At 35.4% G+C, this 24,375-nt stretch overlaps 2 protein-coding genes across 2 annotated transcripts in view; one reads left to right on the top strand and one right to left on the bottom strand.

Moving 5' to 3' along the window:
* Usp16-45 (ubiquitin specific protease 16/45) overlaps positions 1-1,366 on the bottom strand; it is a 43,143-nt gene extending 41,777 nt beyond the window's left edge. The window contains exon 1 of the mRNA XM_089238823.1: positions 1,276-1,366. The gene's annotated coding sequence lies outside the window, so the exon portion shown is untranslated. The remainder of the gene's footprint in view (positions 1-1,275) is intronic.
* Positions 1,367-1,615: 249 nt separating this feature from the next.
* On the top strand, positions 1,616-18,841 carry Sec61alpha (SEC61 translocon subunit alpha). The gene is made up of 12 exons (XM_089238811.1): positions 1,616-1,748; positions 5,976-6,043; positions 7,317-7,382; positions 7,530-7,740; positions 8,346-8,455; positions 9,624-9,777; positions 10,095-10,255; positions 12,169-12,309; positions 13,635-13,691; positions 14,693-14,884; positions 16,722-16,869; positions 18,566-18,841. Exons 1-12 carry the CDS (start codon positions 1,742-1,744, stop codon positions 18,679-18,681), a joined length of 1,431 nt encoding a protein of 476 aa, XP_089094937.1. The 5' UTR covers positions 1,616-1,741; the 3' UTR covers positions 18,682-18,841.
* The last annotated feature ends 5,534 nt before the right edge of the window (positions 18,842-24,375 follow it).

Genomic DNA, 24,375 nt, shown 5'->3' with positions numbered 1-24,375 from the left:
GAGAAACAGTCCTTGATATACTTCAGAATATCTTAGACACTACCAATCTTAAAAGACATCCCATTACTAATGATTTAACACAACAGTGGTTTATTAGGGTATCTAGAATGAATATAAATGGTGGGGGGTCGATATTTTCTTCTCAAAAACTGAACCGTGTATAAGCTGACCCTTTTTTCCTTCAATTTCAGGAACTAATTTCTTAAAAAACTCAACTTATATAAGTATGTATTGTAATATGTTAAAAAATTGACACAAAAATTCACTAGAAAATTTGTATTAAATCATTTTGTGCTGAAGAAAAACAAATTTCCCGGGGGTGCTACTGCAGTTGATGCTCATTATGATTTCCATCATTTCGTTGAAAACGGACGTCACATCAGATGGTCTTCGTATCGAAAGGAAGCATATAGCGATAGTCATTATGTGAAAACGTTTGGGATAACGTATGTCCCACTGATCATTAAAATGGAATGGTCCCTATAACCTGGAGTTGTTATAATAAGCGTTGACTATATCGCCAAACTTTTCTTGAACTCACCTTGAAAAAATATCGTTACACAGGGTTTATCGTTATATCGAGAGGTAGCAGTTTAAAATTAGCACAGAAATTTCCGAACTAGAAAAAATATTATTGTTGTGAGGTTTCCCTGCACTCAAATTTGTATACTTCCCTCTGTCGGGGGGGTGAAAATCTTTATATTTTACACTAAAACATCTGAATTAGGTAGATTCAAAACTCGTGTTATGCAAATACTCTAATGCTGAAGTGATATCAACAGTTAGTAAAAAAAAATAAATCAATTTCTTTTAAACCAGTGTTTTCGAAAGTGGCCAGTATCGCTCCCGAGGTGATGAAAGGGTCCAGGGGCGATAGAGGTTTTAGGTTTATTAGAGGATTCTATGGGTTGAGTTGGTGGGCACTGCCCAATAAAAAAAAAAGTTTTGAGAAATTATGATTTAAACGATTGAGTACAAGAAACGTTCAACACTGACACTCCTTTAATGCACTTGCCAATTACCTGGTTACTTTATACAGCATCAATAATATCTACTTGAAAAATTGCTAAAATAATTCATTTATATCATAACAAGTTCCTAAGACCTCGTGTATTTGATTACAATATTAGGTATTATAATCTTAATGTTTTTTTTCTTATATTTTCAGTGTGAAGAACCTTTAATAAAATGTTTTTTAAAAAAATACATAATTTCGAGTAAATAATTAAAGGTAATGAACAACTTTGAAGTTGAAATTAATATATTGCGCCGTACCTTCAAATTCATATAAATAATAATAACCACGGAATGCTTAGCCACAAAACCGACACAACGGCAAATCGCACGGAAAACTGATTTCGCCTCTGAAACGGACGAAAGCTACACTCATGACGACATCGTACGACAACCAATCAGATCACGTCTTCTTCAATCTAATCTGAATCTCAGTTTTGTTTTTCAAATTAGATAAATATAATAAATTTAGTCATTAATAGCATACAAAAAGACATATTTCTCAAAAATATACGAATACTGATTATTTAAAGATTATTTCTTCTAAGCTAATTTTATTTCTTTTAATTTCCGTCAATTATTACATAAACAATCGGTGGAAGCACTTGACACGTGTCAACTACTTCCACCGATTTTGTCGACGTTTTCAGCCTATTACGTCGACTAAAATCCGATTTGTGTGGTGGATTTCATTCATAGATGAGCGTTTAGTAATTAAAGATAGACAATGGCGAGTAAGTGAAATCATTTTGAATTTAGAATTTATTTCTATATAAATTGAGATTTTTTTTTTTTTTTCAAGCAAAATTTATTTCGGTGAATGGCTTTTATTGTAATGATTTGAATAAAGATTGAGGATTAGTGGGAAAGTGGTTCAATGAAATAGATGATCTACTAAACAAAGCTATAGCGATGCTTACAAAAATTGTGTAATTATATATTTAAAGCACTGAAAATTTAATTTGTGAATTCTTGATGATTTGCTCAAGGGATTAAGCTATTACTTTTACTTGAAATAACACAGTAAGTTCAGGGATTTGTAATTGGGGCACAGCTCTTTAAACTCTTACCATTGTACTGAGAAACGAGTTTGGTGTATAACAAAGGTTATTTCAGCGCTTGGCTCTGTGCATTTCTTCTTCACATTAATTACGTATGATGTCCAACAACATTTATTGGAGATTAATTTTTTTTTTCTTGGATTAAATATTAAAGATTTTCAAATACAGTCGAATCCCATTATAAGGAACTCCTAGAGTATGGGCGGAGATATGGGGGTGGTGGGCATTGCCCCTCCCCCCCAGCATCAAAGGTGAAGTCGACTGATCTAATGCATATATGTATAGATGAATTGACATCGTGCCCCAGACCTCCAAGTCCTATGTCCAAGAGACCGGAGAAATCACTTCTTCATAATGAAATTTCTTTATAAAGGAATTCCAGGTTTTTGCATTGTTCTTATGCAAACTTATCTGGGGGATTAGGAAAAGTGTTTGTTAAAACAAGATTTTTGCTATTATTGTATTTTTAAAACGGATTCGACTGTATATGTGCATAAATTTTCTTGAACTTTTGAAGCATTTGTCTATCTCAAACAAGTAACACTCATACTAAAGCCAGGTTTTCCTAGAACCATGTTTTTTTTGCGTTGCACGAACCAAATTGAACCATTTCGGTCGGCACAGGCATATAACTTTACCACGTTGTGCGTTTGTGTTCTTAAATTTTAACATCTTTCCTTTCATCTGCATATCAAATTATTTTTTACATTTCGCACAATTGAGAAAAGTGGGTCAGGAAAGAAGGGAAAGAAAAACACAACAAAAGGGAATAGAAGATTGGGAAACGTGCACACAACCAGGGTTTAAGCTAGATAAAAAATTCCTATAACAAAAAAGCGAAAATGGGAAAAAAAAGTATTAGCAAATTGCAGACATGCCAACATTGGCTTGAAGCTTGTCAGTAGTGATGAATGTTCAGTTTTGCCATGGAAACATAATCATAGTGCAATAAAAATGAACACTCAAAAATTTAATTTTTTTAAATTTTAATTGAAAGTTCATTAATGTCATCAGTTCATTTGTCGCCTGGCAGTCCAGTGGTTAGGGAGCTAGCTTCTGACTGTGCAGGTCTGAGTTTGAATCCCGGTTCGGGCATGGATGTCTACTAACACACTAACGAATTCTCTGGACAGAGATCGTGAAGATCTCGGGAATACATGATGATCACATTATTACATTACAATACTACACCTCATTGGCACTAGAACCTAGAAGGCTCAGGACACAAGAACCAACTTTCCGAGGTCACTGAGTCTCTTAATAATTCATGGATATTCAATGCAACCCCAACCTGCATACGCCCTTGTGGGCCGTGTATACGGTCGTCTTGAAGTCCTAGAGCCCCTTTCCCATTTTCTTCGTATCAGAGCTGCTACGGCACCTACGATGAAACATTCTTTCCAACACAAGTTCCTCTAGCTCGACCATGCACTATGCAAATGAATCTGGATTCAAACCCACCACGGAAAGCCTGTCCACTCCACCACTTCGAACCACTCAAAAACCTGTTTTTAGCCCAAAGCATGGGACGGTTTTGACGGAAAAGAGTTTTTGCACCTTTGGACATTGAGCAGAGCGGCGGGTTTAGACATGGCTTTACATATTGCCTCCGCGCACAGACAAAACAGATCGACTCTGAGTTTGTCTTCTCTTGAACTCTTGCATGTACATATACGAATTCATCATTATGGTAAAGATTAATACAGTTTTAAGAATAATAATGAAAATAAGTAAAACACCACAAGAAACTCAAATACCAGATTTTTTTTAAACCGATTTCCGTAGTACTAAGAGTCTCCCTTAGATTCATAATTTATTTCGGCCGTCCTCAGAAACTACGGACAATCCATAGCAGTTGGCAACTCTGAAAATGCTAATGATTGATGGATGGATGGATATCTATCCGTTTCGTACCTGCTGTACACATTTTTTGCGAAAGTGGCTACTATTTCTTGTGCATTTTAAGATTTTCTTTTGCATTTTGCAAAAAATGTGATAGTAGCTTAAACCCTGCACACAACACATTTGATTCATCCAAAAACAGTCAGCAAATCATGCCCGATGTAAAGCTCTGGCATGAAGCTTGCTGATACTTTTCAGTGATGCCAATAATAGCAAGCTGGATGTAAGGAACAACAATTGCAGAATGATAATAAATGATTAAATGCAGGGCTGGTCAAATCCCCATGTTCATGGCGACTAGAAAATCTGTATTGACATTTTCAAATTTTCTAAATGTGGTTGTTAAATTGGAGTCTAAGGGTGACACACAACTTTATGATTTTATTATGCTACGTCTTTTAACATGGGGGGGGGGGAAACATTATTTAGGATCATTTTTCTTGAGCAAAATGCCATGCTTGGCTCCTATGATATTGTGCTGGCATTTAAATATATATTTTTTGATGTGTGGGTATCACTTTTTGTAGCCAAGTTTTTGATTAAGTTTTATGACGAAATAGTGGTATCAGAAAATTTGGTGTCATTCAGACTACAATTTAGGTAATCGCATACAAAAAATTTTAGGCTCCAGTACCGCTATTCCAGCTTGCAGTGGAGACTTCTGGGGTTTGACAAGCATGCCTTATGTGATTACAGTCCAGTAAGTTAGATCAATCAGGGTGGTACAGCACTTATTGATCTCAATCGCAGGGCTGGACAAATCCCAGGTCGCCATGGTGACTAAAAGAATTTCTATTGGCGCACAAAATTTTCTTTGTAGTTACTAAATTGCAGCCTGAGAGCAGCACAAAATGTTTGGAATTTATAGCAGATAGAATCGCTCACAACCCCGGACTGATGCAAAGCAACTTACTTCCATTAGAATTTATAGCAGTATATCTGCCAACATGATTTTTGAAGAAATGTGGAATGTGATGATCTCCGATCCGAGATTGTCACAGGTATCACATAAAAATTAAGTTCCACAACTGAAAAATTACTTGAAAGCTCTGCTTCAAATCAATCAATGATGTATTATAGCAGGGCTTGGCAAATTGCAAAAAAAAAAATCTAGGCACAAGAATAGGCGCCAAAAAATGTTTATCTGAAAGAGGGAAAAAAAGATACAAAATGGTATTTTTTTGGATTTTTCCAGGGCATAGTAATTCTTCCATGTTGGCAGATATAAATTCCAAATATTTTGTGCTGCTTAGCCTCCAATTTAATAACTACGCGATTAAAATTTTAGCGGTCAATACCACCACTGTGGTGGTCGAGTGGTCATGGACTCTCATCTCAAGAACCTTTGTTTGAGTCCCGCTGGTACCACGGTGGTGGTCGGCTGAAGTTGGTTTTCTGTGGTTCCCAACTTTGATGCGCAAATGTGAGCTGATCTCCCTGTTAATCTCGTCACAGAGCAACAGGCCTACCACGGTTCAAATATTCAATCATTGCACTTCACCCAACAAGTTGAAATGTAGATATGGCAGCACTAAAAATTCATACACAACACTGGATATACACTCGTTTTGTCAGGTACACACACACTTTATTCCAGACTTCACCATGAAGCTGGGCTAGAAGAGATCTCAGCAACGGGATAAGTCCGGTGGTAGAGTCTTAGCGTTCATTCATTCATTCAGGTGCCAATACCAATTTTTTGTTGCAAATTTGGTGTCAAACTGTGATTATAGGAATCTTTCAGTTTCATTTATACCACTTCTTTGTTAACATGTCCTTGGTGCTATTATCTGTTGTTTTCTGAATTACCTTAATAGCGACAAATTCTTCATTTCTCACCAAGGCTGCGATAACAGAGAAATACCTCATTAATAAACAATTTTTCCCTTGACTTATGTACATTGCATTTAATTTTCAGTAAAATCTGAAAGTAAATATTTTTTCTGATCAAATAGTTTTCAATACGAGTCCTTAATTTTTTTTTCAACTTATTTTCAGTTAAATTCCTCGAAGTTATAAAACCTTTCTGTGGCATACTGCCAGAAGTTGCGAAACCCGAAAGAAAAGTAGGTTGAATTCTTTATACCTATTCAAAGTATTTTATGTTTAACTTTTACTTTTTCGTTTTTATAGTTTGAGAGGAAAAAAAAGTGAAAGAACTTTTCACTTTTTTAACATAAAGATGTCCTACACCTGTTACTGAGTTGATTAAACAAATGCAGTTTTGAATTTGATATTTCAAAAGTAATAATGATTGACACACTTGGTTCTGGTATGTTTGAATGTTCATTTATTTTATCTCAATACATATTGACAAAGTGTTGTTCCTGAGTTGATCTTTAACGGTTTTTTCCCCTTTTATTTGAATGTTAAATATTATTGCAATAGGAGATTTTATGAAAATAAATTGAGCTTTTGAGCTCTTTTCTTCCTGGTATGCATAAGGGCTAGGCTTTTTGTGCAGGAAAGGAGTGCGTTTCTCACCACTGCATAATCTGATGATTTTATAACCATAATTTTGTTCGTAGAATTCGCTGCCCGGGGCAGTTCTCCCCCCAGTTCCAGCTCTGTTAAGTATGATTTTATAATGTTTTTATTGTATGGGACTCGGAATAAAAGTGCATAAATGTTCATTCGTCAGTAATTAACTCTTGATTCCGAGTTCCTTGTGACAAATATGCAACTTAATATTGCTATCACAATATATTTTTGGCGATTGGGAGGGTTGTCCATTATCAGAATTCCAAAAAACTTGTCAGAGTAAGCTATGAAAATTTGGGAACATCTCAAAAAAAGAAATTAAGATGGGGGAGAGTAGCATTCATCCCTATATTATTTGTTGATAATCAAACAAGTGCTAGTTTCAAAAGAACATTTGACGAATCTGCTAAAAAGCTTCATGGATGGGTAAACATCTTCAGCCGAATCATTTCTATTATTTTGTTGCTAATGAATATGCCGTTGAGTTTATAACCAACATGCTTTTTTGACGATGTTCTTACAAACGTTTTAAATTTAACTCTGTGCTAGAGGCTTTGTGAAGATTTGAAAGTGGTAAAAAAAAATTCCTCCCCCACCCCCATTGAGTCATTCTAAAAGTATAACTTTCTTAGGAATAGTTTTCTCTGGTGACAGCTTAGAGTAATGGAAATTTTAGCCTTGAAGTGAAACTTTTATTAAATCTTGTTCATAATTTTGTTTTTCCTGTTCATTGGCATAGAAATTATATGAATAAAATACAAATTAGTTTATTGCTTGTATATGAAAATTTGTGTAGGTTTTACACAAATCTTTTTTTCTTGATTGAAATAATTGTCATTTTTTGCAATTTTTTTACAGATTCAGTTTCGTGAAAAAGTGTTATGGACAGCAATTACTCTATTTATTTTCCTGGTTTGTTGTCAGGTGGGTTTGTTATTAAACTTTATATTTATTTTGAAAAAAAAACAACTAATCTTAACGAGTTGTAACTCCATTGTCGTATAAGATTATATAAACAGCTTGTGGTTTTTTATAAAGTTAAAATGCAATTTTCTTTTATTTTCTTTGCAGATACCTCTTTTCGGCATCATGTCATCAGATTCTGCGGATCCTTTCTACTGGATGAGAGTCATCTTAGCTTCCAACAGAGGTACCCTCATGGAGCTTGGAATTTCTCCTATAGTCACATCTGGTCTCATCATGCAGCTCTTGGCTGGTGCAAAGATCATCGAAGTAGGTGACACACCAAAAGACAGAGCCCTTTTCAATGGTGCTCAAAAGTGTAAGTATATTTGAAAAAACGCTTTCTCTCTAATCAGTGGGGATAAATATTGGAAATTATGAATTTAAATGTGTTCTAAATATTAATATACTTCTATAGTATATGTAATAAAAGATTAAATGTTTGAAACATTCATTGTCGATGGAGTCTGGGAAAAAGAAGGGAACCGCGAGAGTATGACTCCAAGCTTGAATATTTTATCCTCGATTTACATCCATCACTTGGAACTGATGAGCTTAGTTGGAAACTTGATTTCATATTGATGATCCATGATTCCTCTTTAAATTTCTAAAATTATTGGAATTGAAAGCAGTAACAAATGCATGCAATTTTTTCTTTTTATTTAAATGTCACTAATATGTCATGCTAGTTTTTTGATGCTTTTTTGTTTGTGGAAGAGACTCTTACATTGCCAGTTGTCGCTAAAAATTTTAAATAATTGATAACAAAACTATGAAATATTGATATAATTGATAATGGGAAGAAAAAAAAAGTTTGGAATCGTGCATAATTGTAAGATATTCATGTTACTATAAGAATAAAATATTCCTGATAATTGAAATTTAGTAACAATTTTATTACATATATTTCTTTTCTCCTTTCAGTGTTTGGTATGGTTATCACTATTGGACAAGCTATCGTATACGTCATGACTGGGATGTATGGTGACCCTGCAGATATTGGAGCTGGTGTTTGTATCTTGATCATCATTCAGGTATATATAGAAACATTTACTAATAATTTAACCGGTACAAAATGCATCAAACAAAAAAAATATTTTATATATTCAATAACTTTGTGAACTATTAGTTATTCTTTCATTTCTGAGTTCTTTCTTATTGCAACTGAGTTTTATGTAAGATTAGATTTATCATGAATTGGATAGGATGTGACCATTTGTGTGTGTGCATCAGAGTTGTCACCTCTTGGCGAGTGCAAAGGACAAAACAACCAACTTGTAGCATTTAGTCATTGTTGTTGAGAAAAATCTTATGACTTCAATGGCATATGTATTGCTAATATACAGTTGGACCCACTTTTAGCAAGATTCTGGACTTAAAAAAGCAAATTAATGCATTTAGTGAAAAAATATTTTATATATCTAATCATATAGTTTTATTTATACTTGCTGTAAGTATATACTTTCAATTTTTTAATTTTTTACTTGAATGCAAATTGAGGTCATATAGGCCAATATCTTGACTCGCCTCTGTTGGTAAAGTATTGGAGCAAATTATAGTTCAACGGATCGCATACACACGCGTGTGTGTGTATTACACGGAGAGGGTATTCACGAGGGGGCCCGACTGTATCTGTATTACTAAATAAGAAGGCTGTAATAATGTGTCACTGGCATAACAAAATAATTATGTTGTTCAACCAAACAAACATGTAATGGCAATGAATGTACAACAAGCATTATATATAAAAATTCTGAGTAGGAGGAATTTTAAAGTAGACCTTATGGAAACCCTTTTTTATCTCAAAAGCACCAAATTTTTGCTTAGTACATATTATGGATACAATATTAAAAATGCTTCTAAGGATTACATTTACATAATTCGTTAATGACAAGTCTTTGAAATAACAGGGTTCTACCATGCGAGTTGTCCCACTTAGGTGTTATTAAAAACACTGAAAATTTTCTAAAAATTATAGATATCCTAGCTAATTCAAGATTTGTGCTAAGCCTATCACTTCAGTTTTTAGTATTTTAAAATGAGAGAAGCATGATTATTCTCATTTTTCATTACCTTTCAACTTTGCACCATGTTATATGAATGGAGTTTTTTTTTTTGTGTAATTGTGACATGAAATTGAATTTATATGTTTTCGCAATAATTATCATTTATTAAATGAATATTTTTGAATTCTCATTGCAGTTGTTTGTTGCTGGACTCATTGTTCTGCTTCTTGACGAGCTGTTGCAGAAAGGATATGGACTTGGATCGGGTATCTCCCTATTTATAGCCACAAATATTTGTGAAACAATTGTTTGGAAGGCTTTCAGCCCTGCCACAGTCAATGCCGGAAGAGGTAAGAGTGTATGGCTCTTCTTATTCATTGTGTGATATCTATTCTGCATAGTTTTCTGAAATTATTCTTTGAATGTTGCATCTTATTCAATTTCTTCTACATTCATTAAATTTTGAATTGATGGAAAAAATACAGCTTTTATGAAGGCAAATCAATATAAACTGGGGGAAAAAAAACAGATATAAAAGCTTTATTTTACTAAGAGAGTAAAAAAAATTTTTTTGAATAAACATTCGTCGCCTCAACTAGTTTATTAAAATACTGTTTCAAATTTATGTTATTTAATTTATATATCTTGTGGTCATTATTATATTTAGGAACTGAATTTGAAGGCGCAATTATTGCTTTGTTCCATCTCATGGCAACTCGACAAGATAAAGTGCGGGCACTTCGTGAAGCTTTCTACAGGCAAAATCTCCCAAATTTGATGAATCTTCTAGCAACTGTATTGGTGTTTGCTATCGTAATTTATTTCCAGGTAATTTTTTGCTGTACGTGAAATAAGGGCGTGACGAATACATTTCAAAATCCTTAGAATTTCTATATGAATGATTTAGTTCTGATATTTTGTTTTCTCTGTTTTATTTTGTCATTTCTCTGTTTCCTCTATCACATCTTCAAAGTACTAATGACTCAAATTTGGGTTGTTCTTAAATTACAGCAAATTTTAATCTTGTGCTATCGGTTTCTTTGAGATAATGATATCCTCATGACAGCTATAAACTACTGAGCAATAAAAGTTTAAGCTACCATATTTTAACGTATATTAGGAACCCCCTGATTTTTTGGACTTAATAAGATATTTTTTATTTTAAGACAAAAAAATTTATTACTTATAAAAACTGTGAAATTCCTTATCTGATACACCGCAATCAGCTATCTCAACCAGTTCATTCTCATCGTAAATTGCATCATCCTCAGTTTCATCCATGTTGTTGCTTATACCACAAATTAAGGCCTACTATTTAAGGCCTTTATAATATTTCTTTGCACCATTCCATGACTTCTTCACCCAGCTGCAAACTTCACTAATCGCTGGCTTCCTAACTTTTCTTGTTTGTGTTAAGTTGAAGTCACTATCTTCCATTCATTTGCTTCCTTCCACATTAGTACCATGAAGAGTTTGCTGATACTGGCATCCAGAGGTTGAAGTTGGCTTGTAAGGTCACCAGCAATAACTGCCGATTGGGTTTCTGATTTTTTTTTTTTTTTTGCCACTTTGTTTCATCTGTTAAGTTTGCCCTGAACTGATCTAGCACCAGCATAGCTGGCTTCTTAAAAAGGTTCCCTGGTCTCTTCAGCCCCAATGCTTCATGCCATTTTGGTACATTACACATGCGCAAGAATGTTTCCTGGCATCTTCTCCCTTGGAAATGCCTTTCTTTTGAAAATGAGCATGGATGGCAACTGGGTTCCTGGGTGTGTTATACCAAAATGTCTATATCGGCATATCTTTCATGGTGTGTTCTTGATGAGCATGTGGCTTGTGGTGATTCAAGTTTCAAGGAATTGAGTAATTTGTTAATATCTCTAATGCTATTCATGTGTGTGTATAAAAAACCCCACTATTTTTGGAACTCAAATTTTTGGCAAAATGGGTTTCCACCTTGATTAAAATACAGTAATTTTTTTTTTTATTGAAGAAAAAAAAGTATTCTCATGTTTTTGTATGCGATTGTGCATGACATGACATTTACATTTGGAATAATCTTAATTTGAAGGGGTCATACATCATTATAGTATTAGCTTATTTGAAGTTTATTAAATCGTTTAAAGTATAAAACCTGAAATCGGATGCAACAGACTACAATTATTGTTTTAAATACAATGAAACTTCGTCAAGGCAAAGTAAAAAAAATATGAAATATATCTTGTATCAACTGAATTTCATATCAACACATTGTTTACCAGTTAACTCCTGTGTTTATACTTGTACGTCTTTAAAAAACCAGTTTAGAATGTGTGTTATAACACTCACAGAACACAATTTGATTATTGGCAATGTCAAATTTATTCTAAGTTCATATTGAGTGAGGTAGTATTATCAAGGTTTGATTGGACATATAAAAGATTTTTAGTTCTCTGAGACAGTCCATCCCTTTGGGAAAGAGTGCAAACCATCCTAAGATGGTCTTTCTGGGCGGTCAGTGGTCATGTCTGTCCATACATATAAAAATTTTCAACAATAAAAAATTTTGCAAGTGAATTTTCATTTTTTATTCAGTCTAAATTTTTAGGAAAAGATATTTTACAAAGAAAGACTTTTTAATAGTAATAGCTTTTATTAGCCAGTTTGAGAATAAAAATAATGAAATTATATAGTGTTTTTGTGGTTATAATTTGCAATTATAATTTTTTGAGATGATCAATGTCATTTAATCTTCTTTGTAGGGTTTCAGAGTAGACCTCCCAATCAAGTCAGCTCGGTATCGGGGTCAATACAGCTCTTACCCAATCAAGTTGTTCTACACATCCAACATTCCTATCATCTTACAGTCAGCTTTGGTCTCAAATTTATACGTCATATCTCAGGTGAGTTTGATTCATAATTCTATGAAATATATGAGTGCAAATTACTATGCTGCAATCAGGTTATCTTACTTTTTTTAAATCTTGACCGTTAATGTTGTTGTATAGCTCTCTCAGGATTTATGCCTATTAAATCTGTATACTGATGACTCACTGATTCTGCACATAGAAATGTTCTGGAGATTTGTCACATTACCAGTAGATGATTGAAAGAAATCCTTCATTTAAATTTCGAGTATCCCTCACTTTATGTGGTTTTACTTTACATGATTTCACTATAACACAATTTTGAAAAGCTAGTTTTAAAAATTTCAATCTGTGAAATTCGGCCTGGACCTTGATGTTGAACCTGAAAATGGTCTTGCGAATTAAAGGTATTACATAATTAAAATAACAATTTTTATTTGATTTCATAATTTTGAAGAGACAAATTTGAGATAAATGCAAAAATTCAATTTACCAGATCTCTCACTAATCAACATCTTTAATAACATCAACTGTGAATATTAATAATTATTTAAATTATAAATATTAATAAATATTACATATTAATATTAACCAAACATAAAGATCCTAATAAAACTTGAATTTTGTATTTGCGAGGGATATTCAAAATTCTCTGGCAGTTCTCTTTGTACTGAAGTTCTCATAAAAAGATGGGAAATGCTGAGTAAAATGAGAAATAGTAACTTGAATCTCGACTATTTCATTAAAAAAAGTTATCAGCCAGTTATCATACCAGGCTTTTCAGGAAAGAAAACATCCTCCACACTCACTAGAATCAATTAGAAGTGCTGAAGACAGTAGTAAAGAGTATTAATTAAATTCATTCATATAGCTTAAATTCACAAGATTTATTCAAAAGTTTGAATAATCAATTTATCCAAAAAATGTAATATTAATTATACTACTAAATCAGACATGCACATCATCTATATTTCTCTGCAGGTTTTTTAACGAATTGGTACATGTTGGAATGTGTGTGTACATATAGTGACCCTTCCGTGAAGTTCGTTTCTGTGTAAAGCTTGTTATGTGTAGAGCGGTCATATGCAATCAATTTTTTAAACTGAGTTTTTTCTCAACTCATAGTGAGTGAAGTGTAATGAATGAATAATTATACCATTGTAGGCCTGTTGCTCTGTGTGATACTAATTATACTAAGTAATACTAATTTTTTGGTAGTGGAATTAAGTATGCTCTTGTACAAGTTTTTTTTATGGGTGTAAATAAAAGTTTGTTAAGTTATGCATGTTTGTGTGTGTGCAATTTCTCATTAAGTATATGTGTTCTTATGCAGTGTATTGCACATTTTTTCTCTTGTACAGATGTTAGCTGTGAAATTTAGCGGAAACTTCTTTGTGAATCTACTCGGTGTTTGGGCTGTGAGTATTTGAGTTATTTATATTTCTCTTTAAGAGGTTTAACAATTTAAATCCTGAATTAACTTCTTTATATAAATCCATATGCATATCACTGAGTACCATAGGGTACTGCAGGATTCTCAGCATAATCTGCTCCATCATTTCTCTGACAAAAACTTCAGAAGTATGATTTGAAAACTTGAAGTGTTTTTCTTCTAAGTGTTTTTTGTTTCAATTTTATCCCTTCACAGAATTTTTCCTTCACTTTTACCAAATATTTACATGTTTCCCTGAATTTTTATGTTTAAATTTGTGTTCAGCACATCAAATTAGATAAGAAATTGCTATTTTTGTCTCTGACGCAGAAACTTCATCAAAATTTGTTACTCAGTTTAATCAGAGCAGTATATCTTTATCAGGCGTACTGACTTTTTTGCCCAATCCTACAAAACCCTCAATTTTCACCACCTTAACATTAAGCAGCTGGAGACAGAAATGGTGCTACTTCTAGCTATCAAATTGTCTGTTTAAGTCCTTGGCTTTGTTTTTTTTTCCCAATATATACAGTGTAATGCTGATATATCAATATTCTGGAAAACAAGAAGAAAATAATAGAGGAATTGTATCATAAATTTATGGTATTGTTGACATCTTTTCTAAATCAGTGCTGTCATAGTTAGAGATAGTTCAAAACAGCTGGATTAGGCTTTCTGGATAGAGAGGATTCAGACACAAAAATTAATAGCTGAGGGTTAATTTGCTCATTACGCTAATTATGGAGCAAATGGTGTTATCAAATAGATTATCACTTTAAACTGAAAATACATATTTCATATGTTGTGTATGTGAATATGATGAACAAGATGGCACTGCATCCATAATTTCAAATTTAGAGTTCTCTTTCTAAACATATTTGTTGTAATTTTTAAATTTAGAATCCTAAGATTTAGGCTTGTTCATTACAGAGCTTTAGTTGTGTTGAATTTGTGTTTTTAGGTTCACGTCATTTATATTATTTTCAGGATGTTGGAGGAGCTGGTCCTGCTCGAGCATATCCTATAGGCGGACTCTGTTACTACTTATCTCCACCAGAAAACTTGGCTCATATTTTTGAGGATCCGATCCATGCCGTACTTTACATTGTGTTCATGCTGGGATCTTGCGCTTTCTTCTCCAAGACATGGATTGAAGTTTCTGGTTCAAGTGCCAAAGATGTATGTTATATGTGCATTTTTTGAATTTTCGCATTGCGTTGTCTCATAGCTGGCAACCTGCTGGATTTTCCGGGAGCCTCCCAAATTTCTACTTCATTTTCTAGACTCCAAAAAAAGTTCTTATATCTCCCGAATATTGACTGCGATTGTGTAAAAAATCCCTATTTTGGGGGAGGTTATTTCCTAAGAATTTATCTGGAAAAAACAATTTTATTCGTTTTTAATTCCTGAAATGACATCACAAGCACAATGTAAAGTTCCACTATTGTGCCAAATCACAGAAAAATATTTCATTTTTGGAGAGGGGAAAGTCGAAATTCTCCAAGCAGCCACCATCAACTTGGCTTTTCGACATTTGAATTTGGCAATATGACTTGTGTATGCATTGACCACATGTCCCATTGTGATGGACCATGTGTCACATCTCCAGAATCAAGAGTGAGTGTCACGATTAAACGCAAGAGTCGAGACTGTGAACTCAAAATCGTTTAATCTCAATTTGACTAAATTTACAAATTAGAAATTTTGGCGATAAAATATATTCAAAAAATCATCAACGAGTGAGGAAAATACTAAAAAAATTCCTAATGCATTTCGACACGCTATGGGCATCGAAATGCATTATGAATTTTTTTAGTATTTTTCCTGGTATTTGCCTTATTCGTTGACAATTTTTTGAGTGGTATTAGGCGAAGTCATCTATTCCTCAGAATAAAATATATCACCACCACACATCATGTGGTTTCTCGATTTGTCAGTTCACATCCAGACTTTGGAGAATAGTTTGTCCAAGCTGTGGTCTGGAAATCCATTGAGCTTTTCAGAACCAGACCAACTGTTTCTTTCCCATCCTCTGACCTTACATATAGAAGTGACATATACAGTGACACTCAGGAACAAAGGGAGAGCTAGCCTGTAGCTTGAAGATGCTGGCTTCCCAGCCGAAGATCAGCCCAAAAAGTGATTAGGAGGTGAAGTTGAGAGAATGCAAGCAAGCGATATGGCGATCTTGTCACTACTTTGTATACCATGATCGTTGAGGAGGTGGTGTGGTGAATCATCAACGATCACATGCTGAATTTGTGTATCTTGATTCCCTTGTTTTGGACCTGTGATGCGCCAACAGCAACCGTGACATCATGTCGATCCAAATGTAAACAAACAGGCTTGCATCTCTGGGTTATCTGAGATATCATGTTGAGAAAATTACTAAAATTATTTTAAATTATAAGCATTTATTATTGATGGAGTGTTCAAACCCACTGTGGGTCCATACTGCTACAAAGTCTGTATGTCCGGTTTCTGCCCAGATGACACTTTTTGCTGGCGTGATTTGATTTGAAAGTTGTAATGACAGGTAACTTAACCTACTGGTTGGTGATGGCTTGCACAATGTCATATTTTTGCAAAAGTGAAAAAATCCCTACATTGTTTCTAAAAAATATCTTTTATATTTATTTTTGTACAAAATTTTTGGGATCAATGCGAAAATCTCCCTGATTCTTGCTCTCCACAAGTTGGCAGCTATGCATTATCTTATATATAGTTCTCCTACCACGAGGTGAGATTTGGCTACGACACGTCATGTCACGTCAAACAATTCTATTTTATCCTAGAAGGACATGGCAATCGTGAAAGTTCAGTCACTGATGAACTTTTCTCGATGTGCAATCGTTTTACCAAAAAAAAATTGAATAAAATCATCCGACGTGACATGACATGACGCAGCGAAAATTCATCTCGTGGTCGGAGGACTATAGTTGATGATTTTCAGGTTTCCACATCAGCAACAAAGTGGTTTTCATTTACAGAACTTTTTATTTTTGTAATGCTTAAGGTCGCAAAGCAGTTAAAAGAGCAGCAAATGGTGATGAGAGGCCATAGAGAGACATCTATGATCAAAGAACTTAATAGGTACATTCCAACAGCTGCAGCATTCGGCGGCCTCTGCATTGGTGCACTCTCTGTGCTTGCAGACTTCCTGGGTAAGTTTTCCTTTCCCCTTTCAATATTTATGTAATTGCAATATGGCAACGATTTTTTTTTTTTTGCCAGTTCCGCATCCCCAGCACAATCTGATTTACCTTCTCCCACCCCCTTGGATAATGTGATATCTATTTAATTTGTTAGAAGGTATATTTTTGTTGAAATTTATTACATTAATTATCAAATTGTTATGAAAATTTTAAACTTAAAAGATGTTAGCAAAGTTATTTCTTTGTTTCTTTACAAAAAAGAAACTGCTTGCAGAAACATCTGAAAACTATAGGATGAAAAAATATTGTCTTTTTAAACTATGAATAGTTTAGTTTTGTAGGACACATTTCTGCAAATGAAAACTAAAAAAAATGTGTCAAAACAGTTGATACGATTCCTTTTTTTAAAGAATTCAAAAATCCAATTTTTCTCATTTTAATCTTACTGAAAAATAAGTCAACATTTTACAATTTTTTTACATTCTCACACTTCCAAAATGCTTTCCTGCACCCCCTGGTTAAGAACCACTGGGTTTTAGCCTTTTGTCAAAAGTTTTTTATTAATTTGACGTTATACTTACTATAAGGTCATCGTTAGGCCAGGATTACGCTATGAAAGTTGGATATAAGATAAAAATGCACCCAATGTGCGCATTGGTCACATTCGCAGCAAATGTAACCCATAGGCTTATTAGTTGTTTTTAAAAAGTTTTATAAAATATATTTTATTAAACTTTTATAGTGTAATCCTGACCTTAGAAATGTTTTTTCCTGATGACAAACCAATAGTATTTGGGGAAGCTGCTGTGGTGGTTGAGTGGTCATAGTGACAGACTCACATCGCAAGGATCCGGGTCCTATCATAATTTTGAGAATTTTGTGTTGGTATAAATTTCTAATTTAGTAATCACTCATGGACATTTTTGGGCACCAATATCAATTTGTTAGTTGCTATTGTGACCTGGGATTAATCAAGCCCTATTGACTATAAAGTTTGAATTTTATCATTGTTTATACCAATAAGTTTTACGATGTGGTTGGTTTAATTTTACTGCTAAGCTGAACTGTAATGTTCCGGGTGTCTACCATCATGGAAAATTCACTAAATGGAAGAGAAATATAAGGGAATTTTTTTTGCAAGTTCCCGTGCTGAATTTTATTGCTGAAAATCATGACCCCTTATGAAGCTTAGGCAACGGGAAGAGCTGGATAGATACCCTCGATCATGCTGTGGTGATTGACTAAAGGTCTTTTATTGTTTTCTGAATGCCAGTCAGTTGCCGTTTAAAAAAACACCAACGCAAACAGAAATAATGGTTTCTATTGTCCACTGTCATTGCACCAAATCTTGGTGAAATGTTTCATTTTTTGCAAGCAAATGAGTTATTCCACCAAATAACGGGTTTTAAATCACTAACATTGTCAAAAATGAGTATTAAATCACCAAAGATGTCATCAAATCACAAGTTAAATTGCAGATGTCTAAATTAGTCAAGGAAAAGTCACAGAATTTTCTTTTTGGGGGGGGGGGTGCGGTAGACACTTCATATTATTATTAATGCACAGCACAATGTGTGAAACAATAAAAATTAGTCTGATTTGTGAACATTTAAATAAAAATTTCATTCTGAGACTAATTCCCTCATTCTGTACTATTGCTGCATTATAGGTGCTAGGAGACTAATTCTTTCATTCTATTTTACAGGTGCTATTGGCAGTGGCACTGGTATATTGCTGGCAGTAACTATTATATACCAATATTTTGAAATATTTGTGAAGGAGCAGAGTGAGATGGGTGGCATGAGCACATTGCTTTTTTAAAGCATTAAACACAAATTAAACTCTCATTTATCATAAACATCCTTCAGAAGAAAAAAAAATAATATATTTGTGGTGTTCACATGGAAAAAAAAGTGTTGTGTTAAGGTTTATAGATGAAGTCCATTTCTGAGAATAATAAAAGGAAAATATAAACCTTGTACCTAGTGTTATTTTGTATTAAAAACATTCTGGAAAAAAGTTGCCTTTTTCTCACTGAAATAGAACTGTTTTAACATCATTTGTATACAGGGTGTTTCGAAACTACCTACAAACTTAGAGGACGAGACCAAGCACATCGTTAGGAATCATAATCACAGAGGAAAGCATGGTCAGAAATGCCACCCTCAAGTAATAGAGACAAAGTCGTAGTAAGAACACAATACAGAAAGTAGTGTGAAGTGTTTTATTGCCCAAAAAAAAGAGTACAATAATAGTTATAAGCATCACAGGAGGTGTTTTAAATTCTGCCCATTGGCATCAATGCATGCATGACATCTTCGCCGCATGGATCACAGAACATTTTCAGAGATATCAGGCATTTCGCAAATCGTAGCAGCAGCAGCAGCAATGGCTATTCGTGCCAACAAGTCTGTGTCCGAATGTACTGGTGTTTCGTAGATTGTGGCCTTCAAGGCATCCCAGAAAAAAACAAGAACAGATAAATCAGGTGATCTGGGGGAGTATATTCGACGGGACCACCATGCCCAATCCATCTACTTCCAAATATTCAGTCCGGATAGTCACGTACGGAAATAGTGTAATTAGATTGAGCCCCATCTTGTTGAAGCCAAATTTGGAGACAAACATGTGGAAACATTGTCGAGTGGTTCCAGAAGTGCTTCCTGAAGAAAGACGGGATACTTCTAAGTGTTAAGTTAATTTGGTAAGAAGTATGAGCCGACTAAACATTAACAGCAGAGCTGTGTTGTGCGGCACGTGGTCTGGTTTTGTGTGGGTCACGTACAGCTTACACATACGCATTACGAGTATTGAACATCTCTTCACGTGAAAAGGATGCTTCATCACTGAAAAAAAACTGACCTTGTGAATTGTAAATCTGTCACATTTTCTTGAAGAAAACACTATGAAAATGCGACACATTTTGGATAATCTTCCAGCTTCAGTAATTAGATTCTTCAAAGATGAAAAAGATGTAAGGCATGGCTGTGCAGAACACACCATGCAGTTTGAGGTGATCCTGTTGAAGCAGTAAGCGACCACTGGATCCAGGATTTTGACCAACAGCATCCACCCTCTTCCAATACAGTTGTTCATGTTGATCGCGGCCATCCGGCATTGGTACTGTGAAGAATTCATGTTCAGATAAGTACTGATGCACATGAGTGAAGATTTGGTCAGCACCTCATTGGAAATCTTTCCCGATACAAACGTACAGCAGTGTGCCCATTTCCATTAGCTAGGCCATACTCGAATATCAGCCAGTTTGCCATTTGTGAAACGATTCATGTTGACCGCAGTCAGACGATATGAGGAACAACTACAATGAGGAACTGGCAAGTGTTGACCTTGAGAGGTTGGGTGCAGCTCCACCTGCCATTCTTTCCTATGCGATTGATTCCCAAAAATGTTCTATATTTCCCCTCCAGTTGGTAAGTGGGTTCCTGGACACCCTGTATATGTTATGGTTAAAATATGAAATCTATTATATTTCGTAGAATACCCAGTGATTTCATGAAATACTTGATCAAGTCAGTTAAAGCATAAAACTCACTTGTATTTTATCGTTCAAGTAGCTATTTCATAGACTAATGATTTACTCCTCCATTAAATTGTAAGAAAAACATATTCACCTACTCCTACTGAATTTATGAACTCTTCTGCAGACCATGGGGAAAAAGTAATAGAATAACTAGTTGAAATGTGGAATTGTTAATTTATTACACACACTGACTTGATCAGTTATTTCATGAAATAGAGGAATATTGTATTGTTTTGACCTGGAGTCATATGGCCCCCTATGCAGTCCTGGGATATTCTAAGGGGGCCACGGGGGAAAATCAGGTAAACGAGGAGCCATGACATGCATTTGAGGCTGTGACCATAGAAAGATAGAATTCGGCTGAAGAAGAAAAGCTTTCAAGAGTGAAGCATTGGTGGAAAAAAAAATTGTAACTACACTTTCAGAATCCAGCAGAACAACTCGTATAATCGGGGGTTATATTTATAGCATAGAGCCATCTGTACATGACCTCGTAGCCTCACTCCCATAGGAGGCTTACATGATAAAATCTAGTACTATGATGTTCACAAGTATGATATGTATGTAAATTGTTACTTCCAGCTAAGTATGGGGCCTCAGAACACAGGGCCGTCATTTCAACTTTTTCCGGGGGGGGGGGGGGGCAAAGCACATGTACTCTATGTATATATATACCATTTTTAGTGTATTTTCGAAAGCCCCCTAAATGACGGGTTTGCCCCAGAATATCACTTTGCCTAGGAACCCATGATGTTGAAACAGCCCTGCATAATACCCATATATCAAGAAGTTCCCTAAACTCTAGTCTAGGGTAATATGGGAGGGATGATTTATTGTGTATGTTCATCCCACATGTTTTACAGGAGAACAATTTTCATCCTATAAAATAATAATAAAGGGAGGGATAATAATCTCCTCGTGCTCTGCACCTGGCCCATGGGTCCAGTTTGACCATATTTATGAAATTTTTGTTCCAACTTAGTTCAATTAAATTCAATAAGTAGGAAAGGCTTCGCTTCTGGATGGGAGAGGGGTGATACGAGAAGGAAATATGGTCCAAAGGGAGCAATGAGTTGAAAAAAGATTTAAAAAAAAAATGGGTAATCCTGGGTGCTTCAAAGAATTGATTTTGACAGCATTTACTTGTACATGCTTTGAAGTAGGGATCTAAGAGTTCACATAAGAAAACAATGAACTTATAATTTTTGTGTTGTGTGGAGCATATGACGTTCATCTCATTGGCACAAGGTAAAGAACTCTGAGACTCTAAAGTAAACATTTGAATGATTTTAATCTTGCAGAACAACTTTTTGTAGAGTTAATGCCGATTACAAGGAAGTGATAAATGGATTCAATGAGAGATGAATTTTCCTTCCAAAAGTTCATCTGCACCAAATTTTCCATGCATTCTGTGAACAATGAAGAGTGACATCTGTATATGCACAGATCATGGGCAGCGATACACCTCCCCCACATCAGAGATGTACGCGGATGACCTGTGTGTGTGTGTGCATAAGCAGATACAGGATCTTTGAACGAGGGTAGCAGATTTTTTACCTTCCCGCCAATGCTACCAATACAAATTTTTTTGAGTAAAGAAGGGGGGCGCTATGCATCCACCCGTGTGTGTGTATTGAAATTATCACCCTGCTGCCTTCCCTGCGTACTCCCATGGCCTCCACATCCTGTAGCGGGGCCCCTAGGCTGGGATCTTTTTCGGGCCTCTTCTATAGTTAATTTATAGCGTGAAAAAGCAAAAAATGATGGAAAACCGTCCCAGGGCTAGCCCTGTCAGTCCCCTCGGGGGTGAAAGACAGTAAATGGCCAAGCGATAGGCCTGATTTACTGTTGCCTACTACAACAGTCTGTCGCCTGCATGCTCCGGTTTGAAGGGAAGGGAAAGAAAACAACAAAAATGAAGAGAATCGGTGAAACGCGCGGCGCACAACGCTTTTGACTACTCCAGAAACAGTCCGGCAATCACGCCCGACGTAAAGTGCAGTCGTGAGGCGTATTGCGCTCTGTAGGAAAACGCAAGCGTATAGCGTGATTATGTAACACGTTTCTGCCGACCCAAAATGATCCAGTTCGGTTCATGCGGCGCAAAACACCTATACCTAGGAAAATCAAGCTTTATACTTGAAAAATGTCCAGAACCGACCCTGTTTGAGAACAGAGAGTTAAGCCGGGTTTTCCTAGGAGCAAGTTTTCTGTGCCACGTGAATCGCCCAGCGTGAGTCGTCGTCCAAACACAAACGCGTAGCGTGATTATGTAATACGTTTCTGCTGACGCAAAATGATAGTTTGGTTCCCGCGGCGCAAAGAACCTATTCCTAGGAAAACGCGGCTTTAATGCATAAAAACATTTAAGAGCACAAATTTCCGAACATTTAGGATGTAGGCTACGTTGTTTACAGCCTCGGTAGTTCATTACCTACTACGACGTATTAAATAAATTATATCTGAGGTTTAGGCTGATTGCAGTTAGTGTTCGGCACAACCTATTCCAGAGCGACTTTTTGAATTTCGAATTCGAATATTCAAATATTGAGATTGCACGGCAAGAAACTCTTGGTTTTAAACAAGCAACGTATATTCGATAAAGATGAAGCGCTTTAAAAGTGGAACAAAAAAATTATTTCTCTTCAATATGATTCGAGCTACGATGAAGTGTCAGCAGGTGGACCACGCGCTGATTATTATTGATTTATGAATTTTGTAAAATTAATTTAAATGCCATTCCCTCTCATTGTATCGTGTTTGAATTACGATCCAGACTATCAACGCGTTCTTTCTAAAAAAAATTTCCCCTGCAAGATTTATGTCCGTAACTCGAAAAGTTTGTAAGTCATGGAACAACTACATAATTTTTCTTAGAGGGGCTACAAAATTTTTTTTTGCATAGGGCCGCGAAATTCTAAGCCGGGACCCGTAAATATCTCAGGGAATAATACGGTATATTAATATGGCTCTTACATATAGTAAGGGAGCGTACGCAAGGGGGGGGGGGTTTGGGGTTCTAACCCCCTCAAGCCGAGATTGCTATTTTACAGGAGAAAACGTAAACCCCTCCGAGAAGGGAAAAAAATTGCAACACCCCCCCCCCTTCAGAAAATTCTGCGTACACCTATGAGTCAGCGTCAACAACCATCAACTTATGAGAGAGTTGGTACCAGCTGACGTCATCGCCCTGACAGAACCATTTAATTAGAACCCCTATATACACCAGCCATTGGTTACTCTGGTATTTCAAGGTCATGCTTTAATTGACGTCACGCAGCTGTTACGAAACTACGCCCACTGAGCCAAGACGGCAAGAGCACTTCAAAGGGATGAGACAGCCCTCACTATATAGCCCTGGAGCTTAGTAGACAGTGCCAATCATTCATGATTTTCACCCATAAACGACGACTTTGATTTTTTTAAAAACAAAAAATAATGAGTGGAACCACTTCCACCATTTATTGGCAAAGGAAAAACTTAAAATTTAGAATGGCAATTTTTCTTACCATCCGGTGTTAATGGGTTAATACTGGAAAAAAAAAATTCTCTTGCATATCCAGAGATATCTATAATTCAAGGGTGGGAGGAAGCACAATTCGATTGATCATTTGTGATTTAGTTCTAAACATGATATATAATAATAAACTTTCCCCCGTCTTCTTATCGGTCGTAGGTCCTCAGCTGTACTTCTACTGCAATTTCCGGGAGAAATAACTGGGTTCTAAACTCCCGAAAGAAGAAAATATAACACTTTATTTCATTTATTATCCAGCATCCCCAACGAAACCGCCATGTCTCTTCGGTACAAAGTATAGTCCTGTACCTTCTCTCCCAGCTCGCGAGCAATTAACTGGTTCGTTTCGTAGGGAAGAAGTCCCAAGAGCTCTCAGCACTGTAGTTGGGTTGACTTCACAGAAAAAAAAAACGGCGTGGGAGCTCGACGCTGTTATCTTTATATACGAACCGGGGTG

The sequence above is a fragment of the Pholcus phalangioides genome, unplaced genomic scaffold, assembly GCF_987345545.1.
Source record: "Pholcus phalangioides strain wild (caught in Gottingen) unplaced genomic scaffold, Ppha-v1.0 ptg000002l_1, whole genome shotgun sequence".
Lineage (NCBI taxonomy): Eukaryota > Metazoa > Arthropoda > Arachnida > Araneae > Pholcidae > Pholcus > Pholcus phalangioides.
The sequence above is the reverse complement of the archived record's forward strand: the minus strand, read 5'-3'. Positions and strand labels throughout refer to the sequence as shown.

What these genes read in the sequence shown, in the direction of transcription:
- Sec61alpha (XM_089238811.1), top strand. An exon ending in TTGCGAAACCCGAAAGAAAA is followed by an intron (nt 6,044 to 7,316) that starts GTAGGTTGAATT and finishes ATTTTTTTACAG; the next exon opens with ATTCAGTTTCGTGAAAAAGT. An exon ending in TTTCAATGGTGCTCAAAAGT is followed by an intron (nt 7,741 to 8,345) that starts GTAAGTATATTT and finishes TTCTCCTTTCAG; the next exon opens with TGTTTGGTATGGTTATCACT.